This window comes from Meles meles, chromosome 2 (genome assembly GCF_922984935.1).
Source record: "Meles meles chromosome 2, mMelMel3.1 paternal haplotype, whole genome shotgun sequence".
NCBI classification, from domain to species: domain Eukaryota; kingdom Metazoa; phylum Chordata; class Mammalia; order Carnivora; family Mustelidae; genus Meles; species Meles meles.
Genome location: NC_060067.1, coordinates 53737324 through 53755643, shown reverse-complemented (window position 1 = coordinate 53755643; position 18320 = coordinate 53737324). Strand labels below are relative to the sequence as shown.

Here is an 18320-nt window from a genome sequence, read left to right as displayed (position 1 = left end):
CCCACTTGCGGGCTGCTGTCGGTGGAGCGGCCGAGGGGCTGCGTCCGCCTTGGTGCCTTCTCTGGTTTCCTCCACCTTTGCCATCAGGTGTCTGCTGCGGAGCTGCGGCGTATCCGGGAGACGCGAGGGGCTGACACGCGCGCACACAGGACTGCCATTCAGCCGCCTCCTGGGCTCCCAGAGTAGCAGCTGTTCCCACTCGTCATTCCCCAGGACGCCCCGGCAGGACCCAAGACGCGGACACCTCCACCTTGGCCTTTGCACTCCTGCCCTGCCTGCCAGCCAGCCCCGATTCAATCCTCGGAGGAGCTCTGGTCCTCAACTTGGCCTCTTGGATTTCCTCTGTCGGGGAGGTGACTAGTGGATATTACTGCCGGCTGCCGCGGCCCCATTGCCCTTTTGTCTTTTCTCCGTGACCTCGGGGAAGGCCCTGGTGCGGAGCGTCGCCAAGGACGCCGGGCGGGAGGCGGAATTACCCGAGACATCCTTCCGCGAAGTGCATGTGTGTTTGCAAGCAGTCCTCGGCTGTCGGGAGACGGCGAGGACCTGTCCCGGCTGCAGAAGAGCCGCAGGCAGTCGGGAGGCCGCGCGAGTGAGCGGTGCCGGAGCCCCGCAGCGCCGCCCCGCGCCCTCAGGGCTGTGCCCCCGCCCCGTGCGCCCCCGCGCGCCATGCCCAGTAGTCCCGCGCGCTCCGCTCCCCGCCCGCTGGGCTCTTGCGCCTTCTAGCTTTGGAGAGCCCACTTTGATCGAGGCCACCATTTCTACTGAGCACCTCTCTTCTGTCTCCTAGCCTCCCCCTGGAATCGGGTTTGCAGAGGAGGTCAGTAGAATCGGAGCACTCCCTTTTCCGCGCAACCAGCTCCTGCTGCATCTTTACGCCGTTAGGAGCCCCAGCTCTTTTACCGACAAGTTGATCTCTCTGAGACAGACGACGCGTGATCTTCTCCTCGGAGCTTTGGGGTCTCCTTGTAGCCTTGGCCTGGCCGATTGATCTTCAGGACCTAAAGTTGCCCGAGGAGCGCCTGTCCTGCTGGAGGAGGGTGGAGGGGAGGTGGGAGGCGCATACCTGTGTCAGCTCTATTGCCCTGAATATTATTATTGTTACTACCATATTATTTTGTGTACATTTATCCGGACACTCTGGGTTCCTAGCCCCGTGCCAGATACTGGGCCTCAGACACAGCGCGATTCGCGCGGAGCAACGAGCTAGAGAGGAACCCCCCGCGCCGGCGAGCGAGGAGGCGGCGGGGGAAGATGCGCGGCGTCGGCTGGCAGACGCTGCCCCTGTCGCTGGGGTTAGTGCTGGTGATCCTGAACGAGGTGGCGCCGCAGGCGTGCCCAGCACAGTGCTCCTGCTCGGGCAGCACAGTGGACTGTCACGGGCTGGCGCTGCGCAGCGTGCCCAGGAATATCCCCCGCAACACTGAAAGACTGTGAGTATGGGATCTTACACTCCCATCGCCCCCCCCCCCCCGGGTCACGCATCTCTTTCGTCGAGATTGGAGGGATCAAGCGGCACAAGGACCTGTGCCTGGGTAGCTCTCCTGCACGCGCATCCTGGGCTAGAACTCCCTTGGGAGGGCGAAGGACAGGAGGGCGCTGCACAGGGAGGGGCCGCTGACCAAGGAGGGGCGGGCCCGCTGGCAGCTGCGCTTGGTCCCTTCTTTCCACTCTAGTCCAGCCACTTGCATCCCAGGGCAGGCGACTTCTCTGGGGTTTGGGCAACCGTGGACGTGGGGACAAGTACTCGCCGATGCTCAGGGCAAGGGAGTCGCGACTTTGTTCCCCACACTCTGCAAAAGGAGTCACCTTGCGGTTGCCAACACTAGCGGGTCAGTTTCAGGACCAAATTCCAGCTTTTGTCGCCGTGGGGTGGCGCGGAGGGAGATTGGCGGGGGGGTACTCAGAAGGGAGAAACCTCCGCTCCCCGGGTTGGTGTCACCCTCATGGGGACGGAGGGGTGGGGAGAAGGGGTCGTGGGGCGTCTGGGTCCGCCCGGGGGCGCTTCTGCAGGCCTCAGAGGGAAGGATGCCCCAGGACCTAAGCGACTCGCTGGGTCGCCGCACGCCACCCCGGTGACTCTTTCCCCCGCCCCCCACGTCTCCAGGGAGGAGGCGGTGGCGGCCCGCCCCTGGAGACCTGTCCGGACCGGTGACTGAAGAGGAGGACCTTTTCCCACCACGTAGGGGAAGTTAGGGCTGGCTCTTTAAGCCTAACCTGCCTAGCGGGGTCCAACTGCTACGGCGACCCCGCGGCCCTCCGCTGCCCCCCCCCCCCACCTCTGCCCTTCCTGCTGAGCCCTTGGGCCCCCGTACACCTTTCTGGCAGTTTCTGAGCCCATTCACGCGGCCGCAGTTCTCCTTCCTTCCCTTCTTAGCGCTCTGCTGCCTGCAGACATCCCCGCCTCCCTGTCTCTGCGAATCTCTAATGAAGAAGTAATCGCAGATCCGGTGTTGACGGCCCACGCACTCCTTGTGGGGCACTTCCCGAGTTCAGGGAAGTGGAGCATGGAAGCCATTCCCTTTGTGAACGCCAAGGCCGCCGCCCCGCGCTGCCTGAGCGCCCTGGGCGCGCTGCACTCGCCCTCGCGCGTGGGCCCGGCGTGCGCAGGGCGAGGGCGGCGGGGCCAAGCGCGCCCCGACTCTGCTCCGGCGGCCTCTACGCACCCCTGGGTGTAAGGGTTGCGCGCCACGGAGGAGACCTGCTGGGACCCAAACCTCTCCACCCGCAGGGCCCGCAGCGCTTCAAGTCGCTCTTCTTATCTCACCCAATTCCCTGGCTCTCAGCTTAAAGGCCATAGTTGAACACTTTCCGCCTTTGCTAATGGCTCCCCCCACCCCCAGCCTCTCTGGCCTGCCCCCCAACTTCTCCTCTCTCCTTCTAGGGCCCACAGAGCTGGGATAGTTGGGGCCCTACCAAGGGTGTCTTGTCAGAAGGGGATCTACCACAGTTGTCTGGGGCGGAGGGGGGTGGATTCACGTTATGTCAGATAGCCCATAAAACACCCCAACAACTGTAGGAACAACTTGGTGGTACTTTGCTCGGCATGGAGAGTGGGTTGGGGAGAAAGCAATGCAGAATTCTGTGTTAGCACTTGTCATTGCGTGCCATTCAAAAACAGTTTAAAGTTTAGACACTAACATGTCTTACTCAACAAAAAGGGAATGCATTCAGAAAAAATAATACTAATTGAGTTTCGGGTCCTTGGAAATAAAATATATATCCCTATGAGGGATCAATACAGTTTTCAGAAAATAGTTTACTCAGTGTTAGCTTATAGAATTCTATCTTTGAGAAAATAAGCTCTTTACATACAGATTTCCAACATGATGTTTTCAACTCAGAGGTAAGAGAAAACTTCACTTCCGTGAAGGCGAACATTCAAACCGCAGCAAAGCCTGGTTTTACTTGAAAATGATTGGAACCAGGGCAAGTTTAGATCTTGACCTAAGATGCCAGAAAAGGGGGTGGTGACTTGAAGGGAACGTGGTTTTGAAATCCGAACAAAAATGTCAGGGCCTGAATCTATTTCCATTATTGCCAGAGCTAGTAGTTTTGACTTTACCCTCACAGCGGGGTTCCCTGAGCTGCAAATGAAGAGTTTAGTTTTCATACAAACATAGAATTGTTGGAAGGTAAATGCCTATAAATGCAAGTCTTTGAAGTGCAGTTCTTTTGATAGCAGTCTAACTTTTTTAATTTGCCCTAGGAAGTTTAGCCACCGTGCCACCTAAAGGATAGGGTTCTGAATTTTACAAAATTTATTCCTGGGTAGTATTAGAAAATTGTTCTTCTTAACTTCCTGAAGGGAACTTTTTCAGGGTGTGCCTAACCATAATAGTTAAATTAGCAGAATACCTGTGAAATGAACATACACATCCTCATAAAAACAAAAATTGAAAACACTCCCCTACAGACACAAAAGAGAACTTCTGATAACATAATCACTTCGTGTTCTTGTAAGATACTAACAAGCAGGGACTCCATAAACTTGTTAAGAATCATTTAAAAAAATTTCAAAGCATGCTACTTTCTTCTCTTTTACTTCGTAAACTACGTTAGTTATTGGAACTGTCTTTCACCTTAAAGTTTTACCTGTTTTTACTTTTCTTTGTTTAACTAGATCTCGATAGAAATAAAATAGAACTTTCATTTTCTTGTTTCCTCTTAGGGATTTGAATGGAAATAACATCACACGGATTACCAAGACAGATTTTGCTGGTCTTCGACACCTAAGAGTTCTGTAAGTATGTTCTTTGGTACTTTGAAGAATTTTCTTTTGTTCTTAAGATTGCATGTGTTGTTTTGTTACTGGTCTCAGATTGAAAAACTGTCCCAATGACAGAAACATAAAATTCTAAAAGGTCTAGGTTTCCTTTCTCTCTCTCTCTCTCTTTTTTTTTTTTTTTGGTTTATCATTTTATTACAGCTTTTGATGAAAATGTATGTTTTTATTTTAAGGTTGGATTCTTGCCATTGAAACAATATTATAGAAATGACCTCAAATGTTTGCTATACCATACTCTAAGTGCCTTATGCATATAAACGTGTAGAATAATTGCTTTCACAATATGAATAAGTAATGTTGAGACACTTGATACACTTTAAGGATTTGAGATTAACTAGAAAAAATTTAAGTAGGTCTGCATTTTATTATTGGTAATATAAAAGACTTTTTAGCAAACAATACTTAGATGTATTTTCTAACATTTAAATCAAGCAATCCAACTTTCCTGCAGTTTTTGATGGGAAATGTTTCTCTATAAAAATACACTGGTCATATTTTGAATTGTTTCTTGTATTTTATATCATCATGGTTTTTATAATATTATTGCAATATGATTACTTCTTTAATTAGTGGGCAAAATTTGTGGTGGGGGAACCATCATTGGAGATTCAGTGTAATGTGAAACTGTTTCTACCCACAGATTTGTAAATATTTACATTGCAGTGAACATATACTTTTGACCACTGTGTGTTGGGTGTTAATCTTTTAAAGGACACATTGTGGCCATTATGAAATCTTTCAATTTCTGATATATATCCACAAGTGAATTAAATTATGTGCATGGTGACATGCTGTATATTGATTCTTTCAGTTAAGGACTCACTCCAAAATCAGTTTACCAAAAACAGTTATCAAAACTGCCACGTCATGGGTTACTTCTCAGGATAAGCTGTAGTTGGAGGTTCAGAGTTTTGACTAGTAAGTTTTGTGCAAAACTACATTAGTATTTTCTACTGAAGTTTTGTGATGTGGATGCTGTTTGCCCCCTGTGATTTCTCTCAAATCTGTCATCAGTAAAATTTGATATTAAAGCTCAAACCAGAGCACTGCTTAATTTTATAAAAGGAAAGAGGTTACAAGTTTTCAGTTGCTGAACTGAAACTCGCTCAGATGGGGAGTGGTAACATTAAGACCCTATTATACTTTGCATTTCAGTCAGCTTATGGAGAATAAGATTAGCACCATTGAAAGAGGAGCATTCCAGGATCTTAAAGAGCTGGAGAGACTGTAAGTATTTTTAATTCCAAAGTTATGACGACATTAACTGTATTTTTTAAAAAAATACTTGAATTTCAAGGGCCATGTCTTCCAATTTCATGTCTTAGTCTTTGAACGTTTTACAGAAACACGAGGTCTAACAAGTGGCTTGCAGACTAATTTACAATTAGAAATTGTGGAATTTTGCACAAATGGTACTAACTTTTAATAAAGATTTAAAAAAAATACAGACTTCCTTTCCTGAGACATTGATTTCCTTGTGAGTTACCATTGCTTGGTACTTAGAGAGTACATGTTTTCCTAATGGTCCATCTAGTTTGTTTTATTTGCATTTATAGGGAGAAAAGTAGTGATTTAATCTGCATTTATAGTATATAATGGAAAAGAAAAGTTTGCTAGTAGTTATTTTAATTTTCATGCTGTTGCTTTGTGTGTCATTAGTCACATTTGAGGACATTTTAAGTTCTGAGTGATATAAATTTGGTTTTTGATATTTATCACTTATGGTGAACATTGTTAATAATAGCTATTCACAACTTTATTTCATTTCTTTTCATTTCATTTCATTTCAAAACTTTATTTCATTATTTTATGGTAGCTTTCTAAATATTTCTCCTGGAAAAAGAATTCAAAGATTAGTAGAAATGGAAGCAAGAATTGTATTATCAAAGCATTGTCATTTTAGTGTTGATTTTTTTTTTCCCAAGAAGATCATGTGGACTCCAGATTTTAGAATATATTTTATTTTTTCAGATACAGAATCTTATAGATTGATATATACTACTTCAGGGCCATTATTAATTTATATCTACAGTTTACATCTACAAAGCACAGAATCTTCTGTCTGCAATAATTAAAATAAATTAAATACTTTGTAATTTGAAGTATGAATTATATATCTCATATGTCTTGATAACTCAAGTTTAATAAGTTTGCATTTTAAGGGCAAGTAACAGGTCTATTAAAAGTAGCAACAATTTCCAGGCCTGTTTTAATAGGCACTTTAGGTAAAAATAAAAATTTTATTTAAAATAATGAAATATAAAGTTCATTTTAGGTATAGAACATACTCAGATTCACTGGGCCCAAGGGCAAAAGTTAATTCTCTGTAAATGTAACTAGAAAAAAAAATGCCTTGTCAACTTCTAAGATATTTGTAAATATATAGGCTCCATTTTTATCACCACAAGTAAAGTCAAACCCAGAGGTGTCTATTTTATTGTAAAATTTTGTAATAAATATTACAATATAGGGAATATATCTGTGGAATTCAAAATAATTGAAAGTCACTACTGCGAGCTAGTTTGCAGAGAGAAGTAAAAACACGGTAAATACTTGGTTAAGTTCACTACTAAGTTCATAAGTTCATAACCTATCTCTTAGTTTATAAAAATACTCTGAAAATATACTTTGATCTCTTTCATAAGCTCTTATGAATAGTTAATTCGTAATGAGTATCTTGTAAAGGTGCTTTTAATTCATCTATTTAGAAAGTATCAGTATGATTTAAATATTTGGTAAAATGAAAAGATAATTTAAAAATTATAATTCAAATATAACATTTTTGCATTAATAATTTTAGTTATCATATGGAAATATATATATGTATGTGTGTATATATATATTCTTAAGCAACATCCAGTTGAAGGAATTTCAGTGGCTTTTCATGTAGTCTCGATTTGGGTTTTATTATAGTTTTAAATATTTTCAGAAATGCTAGAACAAACCAAACTTTCTCATGATTTTTCAAGCCACTTCAAGTACGTTTGAACAAATGAACTTTTTCTAAAGATTATTAACCAGATGGCTTGTGATCTGAAATTTGATGAGAGTTTTAAGTAGGCACTATTTTTTGACTTTTACTTCCCTGAGAATGTCACTTCATCTCAGAACAATTTTCAGTTTTACTAAGATGCAGTCAGAGGTTTCAGAGTGGGAGAAGGATTTGTAATTTTGAATGAAAACTAATATATATGCAGAACTTCTTTAAATCACCCCAGCTGTTGGCCGAAAGCAAATATTTCATATTTGTGAGGAAAAGCTGAGAAAATTCCTTTTGTTTACAACTGCCAAGTCCGTCTGATGGAAGCACATTGTTATCTGACAGCCAATTCATCTCCTTGGGACTCTGGAATTCAAAACTATTTCTTAGGAACACTGTGGATACACTTTTCAAATATTTATTTTTTTAAAATACATTAAATAGGGCACTTTTGTTAAGGAATGCCCTCAAGTTGTCATGAAATAAACTATTAAAAACTTTGTTCAGTATATCATTTAAAAAATAAAAATAAAAAAAAGTTAACCAGAAGTTTGGCCTATGGGGATATGTTCTTATTTTAGTAGGTGGTCATCAACATCACAAAAATTTGCTTTTTTCTCCCTAAAATTGCAAGAGATAATGCAAGGAACAGGAAGTGATCAATGAATTAACTTTTAAAATAATTAGATGTTGTGTGATCTTATATGATTTTTTAACAATTTAGATGTGAATTTTTAAATTCATACTCTAATGAAAAGATGTATAAATTTAGGCTTATGTTACAAATGCTGTTCATATAATATTTAGAGTAACTTAATTTTCATTCTTTGTGTGAAGAACACAAAATAAAAATATTAGTTATATTTGTATGTAATTTGTGGTTCTAAGTATTTTTTCATTTTAATATAAGTAAAACAATTCCAAAGTGATATTTTCTGAAGATTTCAAAATTTTAAGTTTTTTCTTTTTGTTTTATGTCGATAGAGTTTTAGCTTGGTCTAGAGAAAGAAGACAAGTCTAAAACAGAAGATAAGTTCTGTGCCCTTTTCGAAATCTAAATTTAATATGTAAGAAATGGATTAGGCTGTTGTTAGGTTTAATTTAATTTTAGTGTAGAATGAGAAAGTCATTGTAAATCAAAGCATTATAGCTACAAAAAGATTAATTTTTGCACTTCAAAGAATCAGTGAAATACAGGGTTATTAGTCCAATGTCAAGAAATAGATGGATATTAAAAACCTTCCTCCTAAAAGAAAAAAACAAAAAACAAAAAATCTTCCTCCTTCCACACTCCCTTCCCTTCTCCTTCCCCGCTCCTTTCTATTGTATGGAAAACAACATCAGATAATATGATCATCATCAGAATGTGGTTATGAATCACTGTAAAATGAGTATGTCTTTATCACACTTATGTACTATGACCACACATTTCTTCCTGTTTTGACAGTTTCCTACTATACTCCCAGACCTAATATGTGCAGTGGCAGATTTCCATGCTCTCTGTTCCCAGTAGTACCTGCTTCTCTGGGAATAAATGAAGCCTTGAGCAATGTACCTCATGTAGATGTATAGGAGATCTCCCGTTTGTTTAATCGAAATATTCAACTGAGATCTAATTTAGTTAAGTAACTAGTTAATGCAATGGAAATTAAATAAGGAAAACAATCTACAAATAAACTACTATAAACAATTGGAACATTGATGACGTATACTCCTTTATCCTTCAGAGAAGATACCTGGGTATATCTGCAATAAAGACTCCATGCAAAATTTTTAATTCAAAGTAATTCTTGGCTGGTGCATAATGTCTTTGAGGGTTAAAAAAACATCACACTGGGGCCCAGAACATTTGTGGGCTGGTGTAAAATTCTGTTGCTCACTTATACTTTATGGGATTATGCTGCAGTCATTAAAGTTCTATTTTACGACCTTTTAAGGAGACCCAGGCCACTTCAGTTTCCCGGTAGTGAAAGTCATCGGCGTTTACAGGTACCTAACACAAAAGCACTGAGTATGAGAAAGTTTTGAAATTGTTTAAGGTTGTCAAAAAAATATTAAGACATTAAGTCCTAAATATGGTGAAACACATGCAAAATGAAATGCTGATATTCCTGAATTATGTTAGTGAAAACCAACAGTATACCACAGGAAATCTTGGGTATTAGGCTTTACTTTAACTTTATAATCATCTTGTACTTTTTTTTAATTAATTAATTTATTTGACAGATAGAGAGAGATCACAAGTAGTCAGAGAGGCAGGCTGAGACAGAGAGGGGGAAGCAGGCTCCCCGCTGAGCAGAGAGCCTGATGTGGGGCTTGATCCCAGGACCCTGGGATCATGACCTGAGCCTAAGGCAGAGGCTTTAACCCACTGAGCCACCCAGGCTCCCCAATCATCTTGTACTCTTATGATAAGGAAATTGCAGTAGCATTAAGGGCAGAGATTGGGCTGTTTTTCTTTTCATAACAATAACATGGAAGGGTGTTCTTTTACGACAAGCATAGTGTTCAGCTCTCCAAGTTTTAGCATCTTCAGATTTGAAATTGTATTTTGCCTACTATGTCATTTGATATGCTTTTTTTTGCTTAAAAAAGGAGTCCTGAAGTATTATGATGAAGCCATGTAGGGAATTCTGGAAAAGAATGCTGTCCACTTAGACATTAACAGGTTCTATTGAGTCTATATAAAGAGAATACTTATTTTAGTGTAGAAAAGTCTAAATCCCTTTAAATTTGACCAAACACTACACTCCCAGGAGAGGACATCTAAAGGACACATCATCATCATTATTATTATTATTATTATTATTATTATTTTTAAGATGGTGCTCAATTAGTTGTGTGTGCACACACCGTTCATTAGCATGTGACAGCCAGTTTGAGGAGGAGGAATTAAGGTGCTCTAGGAGTTTTGTTGTAGGTTACTACACATGAGTTCAAGCAGAGAATATTTTGTGGAACAGGTCTGAAGGAAAGCACCACTTATCCCCTGTTCATCAAGGGTGTAGAGAATCAGGGCACCTGGGTGCCTCAGTGAGGTAAGCCTCTGCCTTTGGCTCAGGTCATGATCTCAGGGTCCTGGGATCCAGCCCCATATCTGGCTCTCTGCTCAGCAGGGAGCCTGCTTCCCCCTCTTTCTCAGCTGGCCTCTCTGCCTACTTGTGATCTCTCTGTCTCTCTCTCTCTGTCAAATAAATAAATCTTAAAAAAAAAAAAAAAAGGATATAGAGAATCCCTGTCCTGACTAATCCTACAAGTTTACAGGAACACATAACACATTCCTTTTCTTAAAGTAAGGGAAACCCAATAGTGCTAATCTCCTTGGAAAAGAATTCAAGCTCATCCCAGAAGAATTGTTCTCTGGCTTCTTTATACTACCAAGTTTAAAATCGCAGCAGTTATTTTCTTAGGAAATACAATTTGTCTTTCAAGAACATATCAAACTTACTCGCAGAGGCTGTGTATATATCCTGCATGAGATAAAAATGCCATAGATGATCAAGTGTGTATCACTTAATCTGTGATATCTGTTAAAAGTTAATTATTCTCACTTGGTTATAAGAGATCCTGGGCTATTTTAAGTTACAATGACTGACTGATCATTGAAGCCTTTAATGCACATGCGCTATGGAAATTTAGCAGGATATTGAGTCCATCTTGAGAGGGTTTCTCAGGCATCGTTTTTTATGGGTCTTGAAGTTGCACAGTGGAAAGAAGGCCTGTTTGCTCTTTGTGGACCATTTTATAAATTCTGAAGCAGCGAGGCTGTTTATTTTTCCCACATCTGTTTTGGGCTCATCCTTTGTGACAGTGTTTGCTGGATGCTCTGTCCTTTCTACCTCCTCTGAAATGAGTACTTTAGTTTGCACTGTTACAATGTATTTGTGGAAGCAGTGAATGTCAAATATTTTACATTGAATTCTGTCTTTCATTCCTGTTGGATACCTTTCTGCTTGAATTATGCCTGCTAGACAGAATCTCACAACTTTATATGGAAGGAGAGACTTTTCTGCATGGACTTTCATATGTTTTGCTCTTATCTTTTTTCAAAGCAATTTATGTAAGCTGGACTGCAAGCAGCATTGGTGAGAATACTTTCAGAATGATAGTTTGGTAACAATGGGGACGATTTGGTATAAATGCAATCGGAATATTACTTTATGAGAATATTTTTTTAAAAAAATTATCTGTCGTCTTTGCAGTGTCTGTCTCCTTTGGATGCAGGTGGGTAGTTCTGGAGCCTTCTACTATGTGCAGCCTTTCTAGCTTCTGGCAGTGAGCGGGGAGTACAGAGAACCTCGACTCTCCTCTGATTAGGCACTTTTAGTTTTATATGCTATTGCATCCCGTTCTGTAGAATGTAGCAAACACTCATTGGTTGAACTGTTGTTTATGTTTTCGAAACGGACACAAACTCCTACACCCCCTTTTAAAATCAGAAACATTAAGTAAGAGTGACATCAGAAAACTCTTGCTTTGAATTAGCAATAACCATGCCTCTAATAAACCTCATTGTCTATTATGCTGCTACTGTACAAAACTACAAAGCCTTCAGTTTCATTTCCACTGTGAGCTATTGATCAGACTGCTTGATCTTTCCAAACCTGTTTCCTCATCTTTGGACCAGAGTTTGACAGTTTGGTAACAATGGGGATGATTTGGTATAAATGCAATTGGATTACTACTTTACAAGAATATTTATAAAAACATTATCTGTCATCTTAGCAATCCATGGTTTCTGTGAGATAATGTATATATAGTTTCACAAAATACTTGTCACATGGTTGGCATTTAAAGAACTATTATTATGCATTTCAACATCTCTCCTATTTTTCAAAAGCTCAGTTTAGGCATTATATCTTCTTGAGCTAATAAAATATGTACATAATAAATTTTACTTTTGTACATCCACATTTACTATATTATTTTCATTCTGATTTTCTTATTGTGGCATATGGCAATAGAAACGATGTGAAGAAGGTGCAAAAATTCTTCCAAGTTTTGTTTCAGAGTATTTCTCGTAATTGTTCTGAAGATGTAGAGAAACGCCAAGAAGTAAGGGGAGTGAAGAGGAAACTAATTACTAATATGTTTGATTTTACTAAGTTCGATTTATCCATCTAAATAATACATACCTGTTAGAATCTCTGCCTTAAAAATGTTAGAATAAAAACATTTTGAAAAACAAGTAGAAGTTTTGCCTGAAAAGAAGACATTTTTGTATGATATATAGGAGATTGTACATGATAAACTCATGAAGGCAGCATTTAAGTGAACACTTACTACAGACTGGGTACATGGCTAAAATCCTTTACATTCACAACAACAGGAACAATTGTTTCCATTTTACATTTTGAATTGGGATAAAGGCTGCACATATTCCGTGAATTGAGGTAAAAGTTGAAAAAATAAGAAACTGTCTCTTCTACCAATGGACAAGCCATAGGAGTGGCTGACAGATCGTTTGAAGCAATGCTTGTCCATAATGCTCAGGCTGCCTTTCAAATTGAGTTTAAGAATCAGTGTTTCAGAGGCCAGTGGTGTTTTGTGTGATCCAGAAAGCTTCTTCACCCCACTGAAGGTCACATTTGAAGAGCTGTAGCACAGAGGAAACAGTTATCAGAATCTCTGTCAGCTTTGCCCTAAGAAAACATGCCTTTGAGACACACTTTACACCCCTTTCTGAAGTCTTGAATTACCACCCAGAGGATCTCGGTTAGCCCTGATATCTTGTGGGCAGATTCCTTCTAGCTGGTGATGGCTCGAGGGCTGCATGTGACTCTGTCTTTCCTTCCACACAGTTGGGTGTGCTTGCTCTGAACAGTAGGTAACTGACCCACCTGGTCACCTTACTTAGTCTGGCTCCCAGAAATCCTCCCCAGAGATACGTTTAGTTCACTATGTGCTGTTTTCTGTTTGGGGACCGTCGGATTTTCGCTTCTTTAACTCATTTACGTGAGGATTGTTAGGGCACTATCCTCTTCAAACTACTCGGAAGTATTCTGTGTCATTCGAAGGTGCTAGCAAGGTTGCTTATTCTTCAGCCTTGTTCAGAAATTATTATGCACCTTAGTGGTCTTTAAAGTAATTCTGGATTTAAAAAAAAGCAAACATTTCTCTTGAAGAATTTAATTTCTGGTCATTTTACAAGAAATCCCTGCTTTGAAATTTTTCCCTTCATTGAATATTTTGGGAGAGTTTTGACTTTTAATATTTGTATTTCCATTTATTCTTAGCACTGATGGAAGAAAGAAGAACAGGAATCCCAAGTGTACTGATAACTTTCTTATAGGGAAAAATCTTCGTACTATTTTTCCATGTATGTTATCACATCACTTGTTATCTGCCCTTCTAGTGTGCTACCCTGTCCTACGCTCCTGTTTGGTTTAGACAATGTTAAGATCATTCACAATAATTTTTATGAAACGATGATAAACTACCTGAATTCAGAGAAAATTATTTTATACATATTTTCATTTTTCTCTCAAACTTCAGGCATTTTAAATGGATCTTTAAAACAGTGAGCTGAATATCATGTTCATTTAAAAATGTTTTATTTTCAAGTGTTTTATTAAATATTAAAGAATTGGAATTAGAATTAAATATTAAAGAAATAGACTCCATAAAGCTATGTTTTTCCCAAGGACAGATTGATAAGAGGTAAAATTTCAGTGTTATGTTATTTTGAGTTAATGTTTAGAAATGTTTAGCTTTGTGTCTCTTTTGTGGAAGTGGTTCAGAGGATATGTTCTCGAATCACCCTCCCTGAGTTCAGGGTTTAGCTCTTACTTTCTATGAGCTGTGTACCACTCTCTGGATGGCAGTAACAACAGTACCGACTGTTGGGGTTGGTTTTGAAGAATGAATGAGATAATTCATGCAAACCTCTCAGAACAGTGATCATCACGTAGTAAGCTTAGTATATGTTGGCTATTGGTCTTAGAGTGAATTAAGAATGGCTGGGAAGGGGTGCCTGGGTGGCTCAGTGGGTTAAAGCCTCTGCCTTCAGCTCTGGTCATGATCCCAGGGTCCTGGGATCGAGCCCCACATCGGGCCCCATGCTTGGCTGGGAGCCTGCTTCCCCCTCTCTCTCTGCCTGCCTCTCTGCCTACTTGTCATCTCTGTCTGTCAAATAAATAAATTAAAAAAAAAAAAAAGAATGGCTGGGAATATGAAAAGAATAATTAAGAAGAAGACACTGCTTGTACCCAATCTGAAATATCTACTTTTCCAAGATCTCTGAATTTGTTGAAACATACTGGATTCCTTCCAACTTCTAGAGAATGTTGAGGATAGCTGAGGGAGGGAGGTTGATGGGAGGGAAAAGGAGTAATTGCTGTATAGGGAACGTGAAAGCAAGTTTGGTGGTGGGGCTTTGGTTAGCTAGAAAGCAGCATAAAAACTAAGGCAGGAACCTCAGAAGGCAACCCAGAGGAAAGTTGGCTGAATATAAAATGCATATGGTAGCATTTTGCCGAAATATATCAAAATGCAAAAAGAGAAGTATGTTCTCATTTAGCATTTCCTAAGAACTCACTGAGTGCCAGACAAGAAGGAAAGGGATACAAAGATGTGGTCTTTATACTTGAAGAGCTTACAGTGTACTGGGAAACAGATGAGTATGTGAATAAATACAATACAACGTTTAGGGCTCTTATTTATTGAATTCTATGGGGGTATAGGGATGCAGCCAAGGGAGGAACTACCTCAGTGTGGGGGAATTAGGGAAGCTTCACATAAGATGTAAGAAAGTGCCATTGAAAAAGGAAAGCTCCCCAAACAGCAGAAACTAGGGGCTTGAAGGAGCATACTGGTTGTGGCTGGAGAATCTTGGAGAATATTTGTTAGTCCAGTGGTTTGAATGAGACTATGATAGCCCATGTCTGCCATTTTAAAAATTGAGATTGACTCTTTGAATAATGGGAGCCTTTCCAAGAGTAGTTGCTTCCCTGGAAAAATTCTAGTTGCTGCTATTGTGAATATTTGTGGTTTATTTTTTGAGAGAAAAAAATATAACAAGGTCATAATTAAGTTGTATTTAATCAAAATTATATAATTAGGTTCTGGAAGTACCATTTCGTCAAAAGTACTTCTTCCTTTCTCCATGCCCAGCAGAGAAAAATAAATGAGTAATAGCTTTTGGTTTCAATTTAAATTTAACCTTATTATATGCTTTATTTATAAAAAATTAGTGTAAGTGGGAAGAAAATCTGTCCTTTCACCACTAATTTTACTATTTTCCCCCTAATTGTCTTGGCATACTTCTTTATGAGGGTGCATTTTATTAAGTGTTGAGAATGTTTCTGTAGATGATCAACTTCATAATAGGAGTTTATGTAACAAAAGTTATAGTTTTCATCATTGCCTCATGGCATTTTGGAGTTGGAGTAAGTTCTGGAGCTCACCTGGTGCAATTTCTCATCTAATGCAGGATTTTTTTTTTTTTTAATCCTTTGCAGGAAAAACAAAACAAAACAAACCCAAACAAACAAAACGCATGGCCTCTGCTTGGAATAAAGAGTTGAGAGTTTCCTAAGGCAGGACATTCCATTTTTTCTAATCCTTAGAAATTCTCTAATTCTTAGAAAGTTCTCCCGTATCACCTGCTTTCTTAAGAGTTATAATCACTAGTGCCATTTCTGCCATCTGCAGGTTAAATAAGTATAATTTTGCTTCGACCTCATGACCATTTATGTATGTCAAGATTGATATGCCTTCTTTTCCTGTCCTCCTAACATTTCTACTTAAGACTCCAGTTTCTTCAATGTGACTTTCGTTTTCTGGACCTTATTACTCTAATCTGCAGCTATAGCAACTTGTAAATCATTTAAGTGCACATTATTGCATCAGCTTGTCATTATTTTATTCAAATTTGGGAAAAGCAGAGAGATAGATTTATTATTACTGAAAAGTTAAATTGTCCACTTACAGTGAATGGGATTGGGAGATAAGTACATTGGTGCCAGAACTTACCTACTGTTAAACAAGCATGCGCACTCCAGAAGAACTCAGTTACCTGGAATCACCGTTTAATTGAGTTAGGGTCACAATCACATTTTTCCCCCTAAATTCTAAATTTAGCTTCATAACAGGTAAACATTTAAAAAAGCATTATCTAAGCATTCTTAGCCCCCACGATTGGTTATAACCCAGACTTATTTTCAAGTGAGGGGTCAAGAACTATAGGTTTAGGTTGGAAGTTTGCAGTTTTCCTCTGCTTTTGCCTATAGGGACAAATCGTGCTGACACTTTCTCACATTTTTCCCCCCACAACTAAGCAAGGTGCTCACGAAATTGGAATTTCCATTTCCTCACAATGCCTTGGCTGAAAATTTAAGTCATCTGGGACAGCACATGAATTATTATAGGGCACTGTTTACTGTGGCATTTGAGCTGTATGCAGCACTCACCGAACCTAGACACCAGAGTCTAAGACATCCTTTTTCATTGTGTATGTTCTGGATGACTGATGTTGCACAGTACTTGAGGTTAGGGTTTAGGCCTGGGGAATCATCTGAGTAAGCGTCATGGAAAATTGCTTTAAAGAGTCAGGTAACAAAAGGTGTAACCAACTTTTGATTTGCAATACTCAAATTCTTTTGAATGTCATTTCTTTCTTTTCCGAAATACAGGATGAGGCATGACACAACCAAATCACAGACTCATTGTTGGGTGTTTTCTGTGTAACATACGCTTTGTTTTTGTTTTTCTCCAAAGGCGTTTAAACAGAAATCACCTTCAGCTGTTTCCTGAGTTGCTGTTTCTTGGGACTTCGAAGCTGTACAGACTGTAAGTAGACAGAAATAGTTATTGTTGCTTTGGGTAGTACCTTGTATTTTATTAAATGTATTTTGGATCTGTTTCCTTGTGCTTTCCTGGAATCTATTCACCGATAGATTAATGGATTGAAAGTTTGCCTTTTTTTTTTTCTTGTGGAAATTTATGATTTGTTTTCCAGTGGTTCCAGTGGTTTTATTTGATTAGCATTTAGTGGTTTATGTGTGAGTCATTGTAATTGTATTCTTCTTTCTCGGTTATGTGATGATGAGGAGATTTACCTTACTTCTTTACGGAAACTTTTGATTAAGTTCTAAAGAGGAGAACTGCCCCTGTACTTCCTTTTCAGAGGAAGTTGGCAGTGTTTTCTTGTAAAGTTAGGGTTCTTAATGTCAGCTTTCTTGACATTGTTTCTATACTGGAGTAGTGTTTATTAGTCTGGAAATATTATTATAAGGTATTTAAAGAGGGTTGTAAATTTACTCTTAAATATTCCCTTTAAAGCAAGAATTCCAAGCTCTGAAATAGGAATGACTGTAAAGGTTTCATAACAAATATGTCATAGACTGTTAACAACGGAAGTACTTCCCTGGAAGGCGCATAATGTGAGTTTTAGGCAGAATCAGTTTTTCCTCCCTGGAATGCTTGTTCCCTGACCTAATATGTAATAGTGAAAACACATTTTTGAAAGCTTTTAAAATGAGATTTTCAGCCATATAAATGATTTTGTGCAGATGGGAGATAAGCTACAAAGTGTCAGAAAAATGAATAACAATGATTATTGACGTCCGTTGTGACGTTGTGACAAACTCTTGGGATGTACAGAATAAACTGTTCAGCAAGGCTTCCACCAGGATGGTGGGGATGTCCCATAGGTTTGTGTTTGTAGGGAAGGTGAGCACATTGCTTTTTTCTGAATTTGACTTCGTCATAGCCTGTTAATTCAATATTGCTGTTATCAATTCCAGAAGTAGGAGGACTGTCCTCTCAGAGACCTCCCTGCATTATAGCCAGGATCTCTGTACAGTCCTGCTAATGCCTTAGCTCACTGTAGAGAGAACTGCCCCAGTAGGCAAATGTGCAGCCAGCTAACGTACCCCACCTAGAGTTTGACCTTCCTGGTACTGTTCCTTTAAGGACAGCCAAAGTCACCTGGCAGGATTTCTCCTTGTATTCCCTACTGGTTAACTGGCTCAATTTAAGTAAATTAAAATTAAAAAAAAAAAAAAAAAGTAGAAGAAGAAAGAAATAAAGAAAGAAACCTGAAGATTGACT

At 39.8% G+C, this 18320-nt stretch overlaps 1 protein-coding gene across 4 annotated transcripts in view; it reads left to right on the top strand.

Moving 5' to 3' along the window:
- Positions 1 to 1246: 1246 nt before the first annotated feature.
- The window catches only part of SLIT2 (slit guidance ligand 2), a 349500-nt gene continuing 332426 nt past the window's right edge, over positions 1247 to 18320 (top strand). For all 4 annotated transcript variants that reach the window (XM_045997785.1, XM_045997783.1, XM_045997784.1 and 1 more), the window contains exons 1-4: positions 1247 to 1433; positions 4172 to 4243; positions 5444 to 5515; positions 16986 to 17057. In XM_045997785.1, coding sequence (XP_045853741.1) covers positions 1255 to 1433; positions 4172 to 4243; positions 5444 to 5515; positions 16986 to 17057 — 395 coding nt within the window. In that variant the 5' untranslated portion in view covers positions 1247 to 1254. The remainder of the gene's footprint in view (positions 1434 to 4171; positions 4244 to 5443; positions 5516 to 16985; positions 17058 to 18320) is intronic.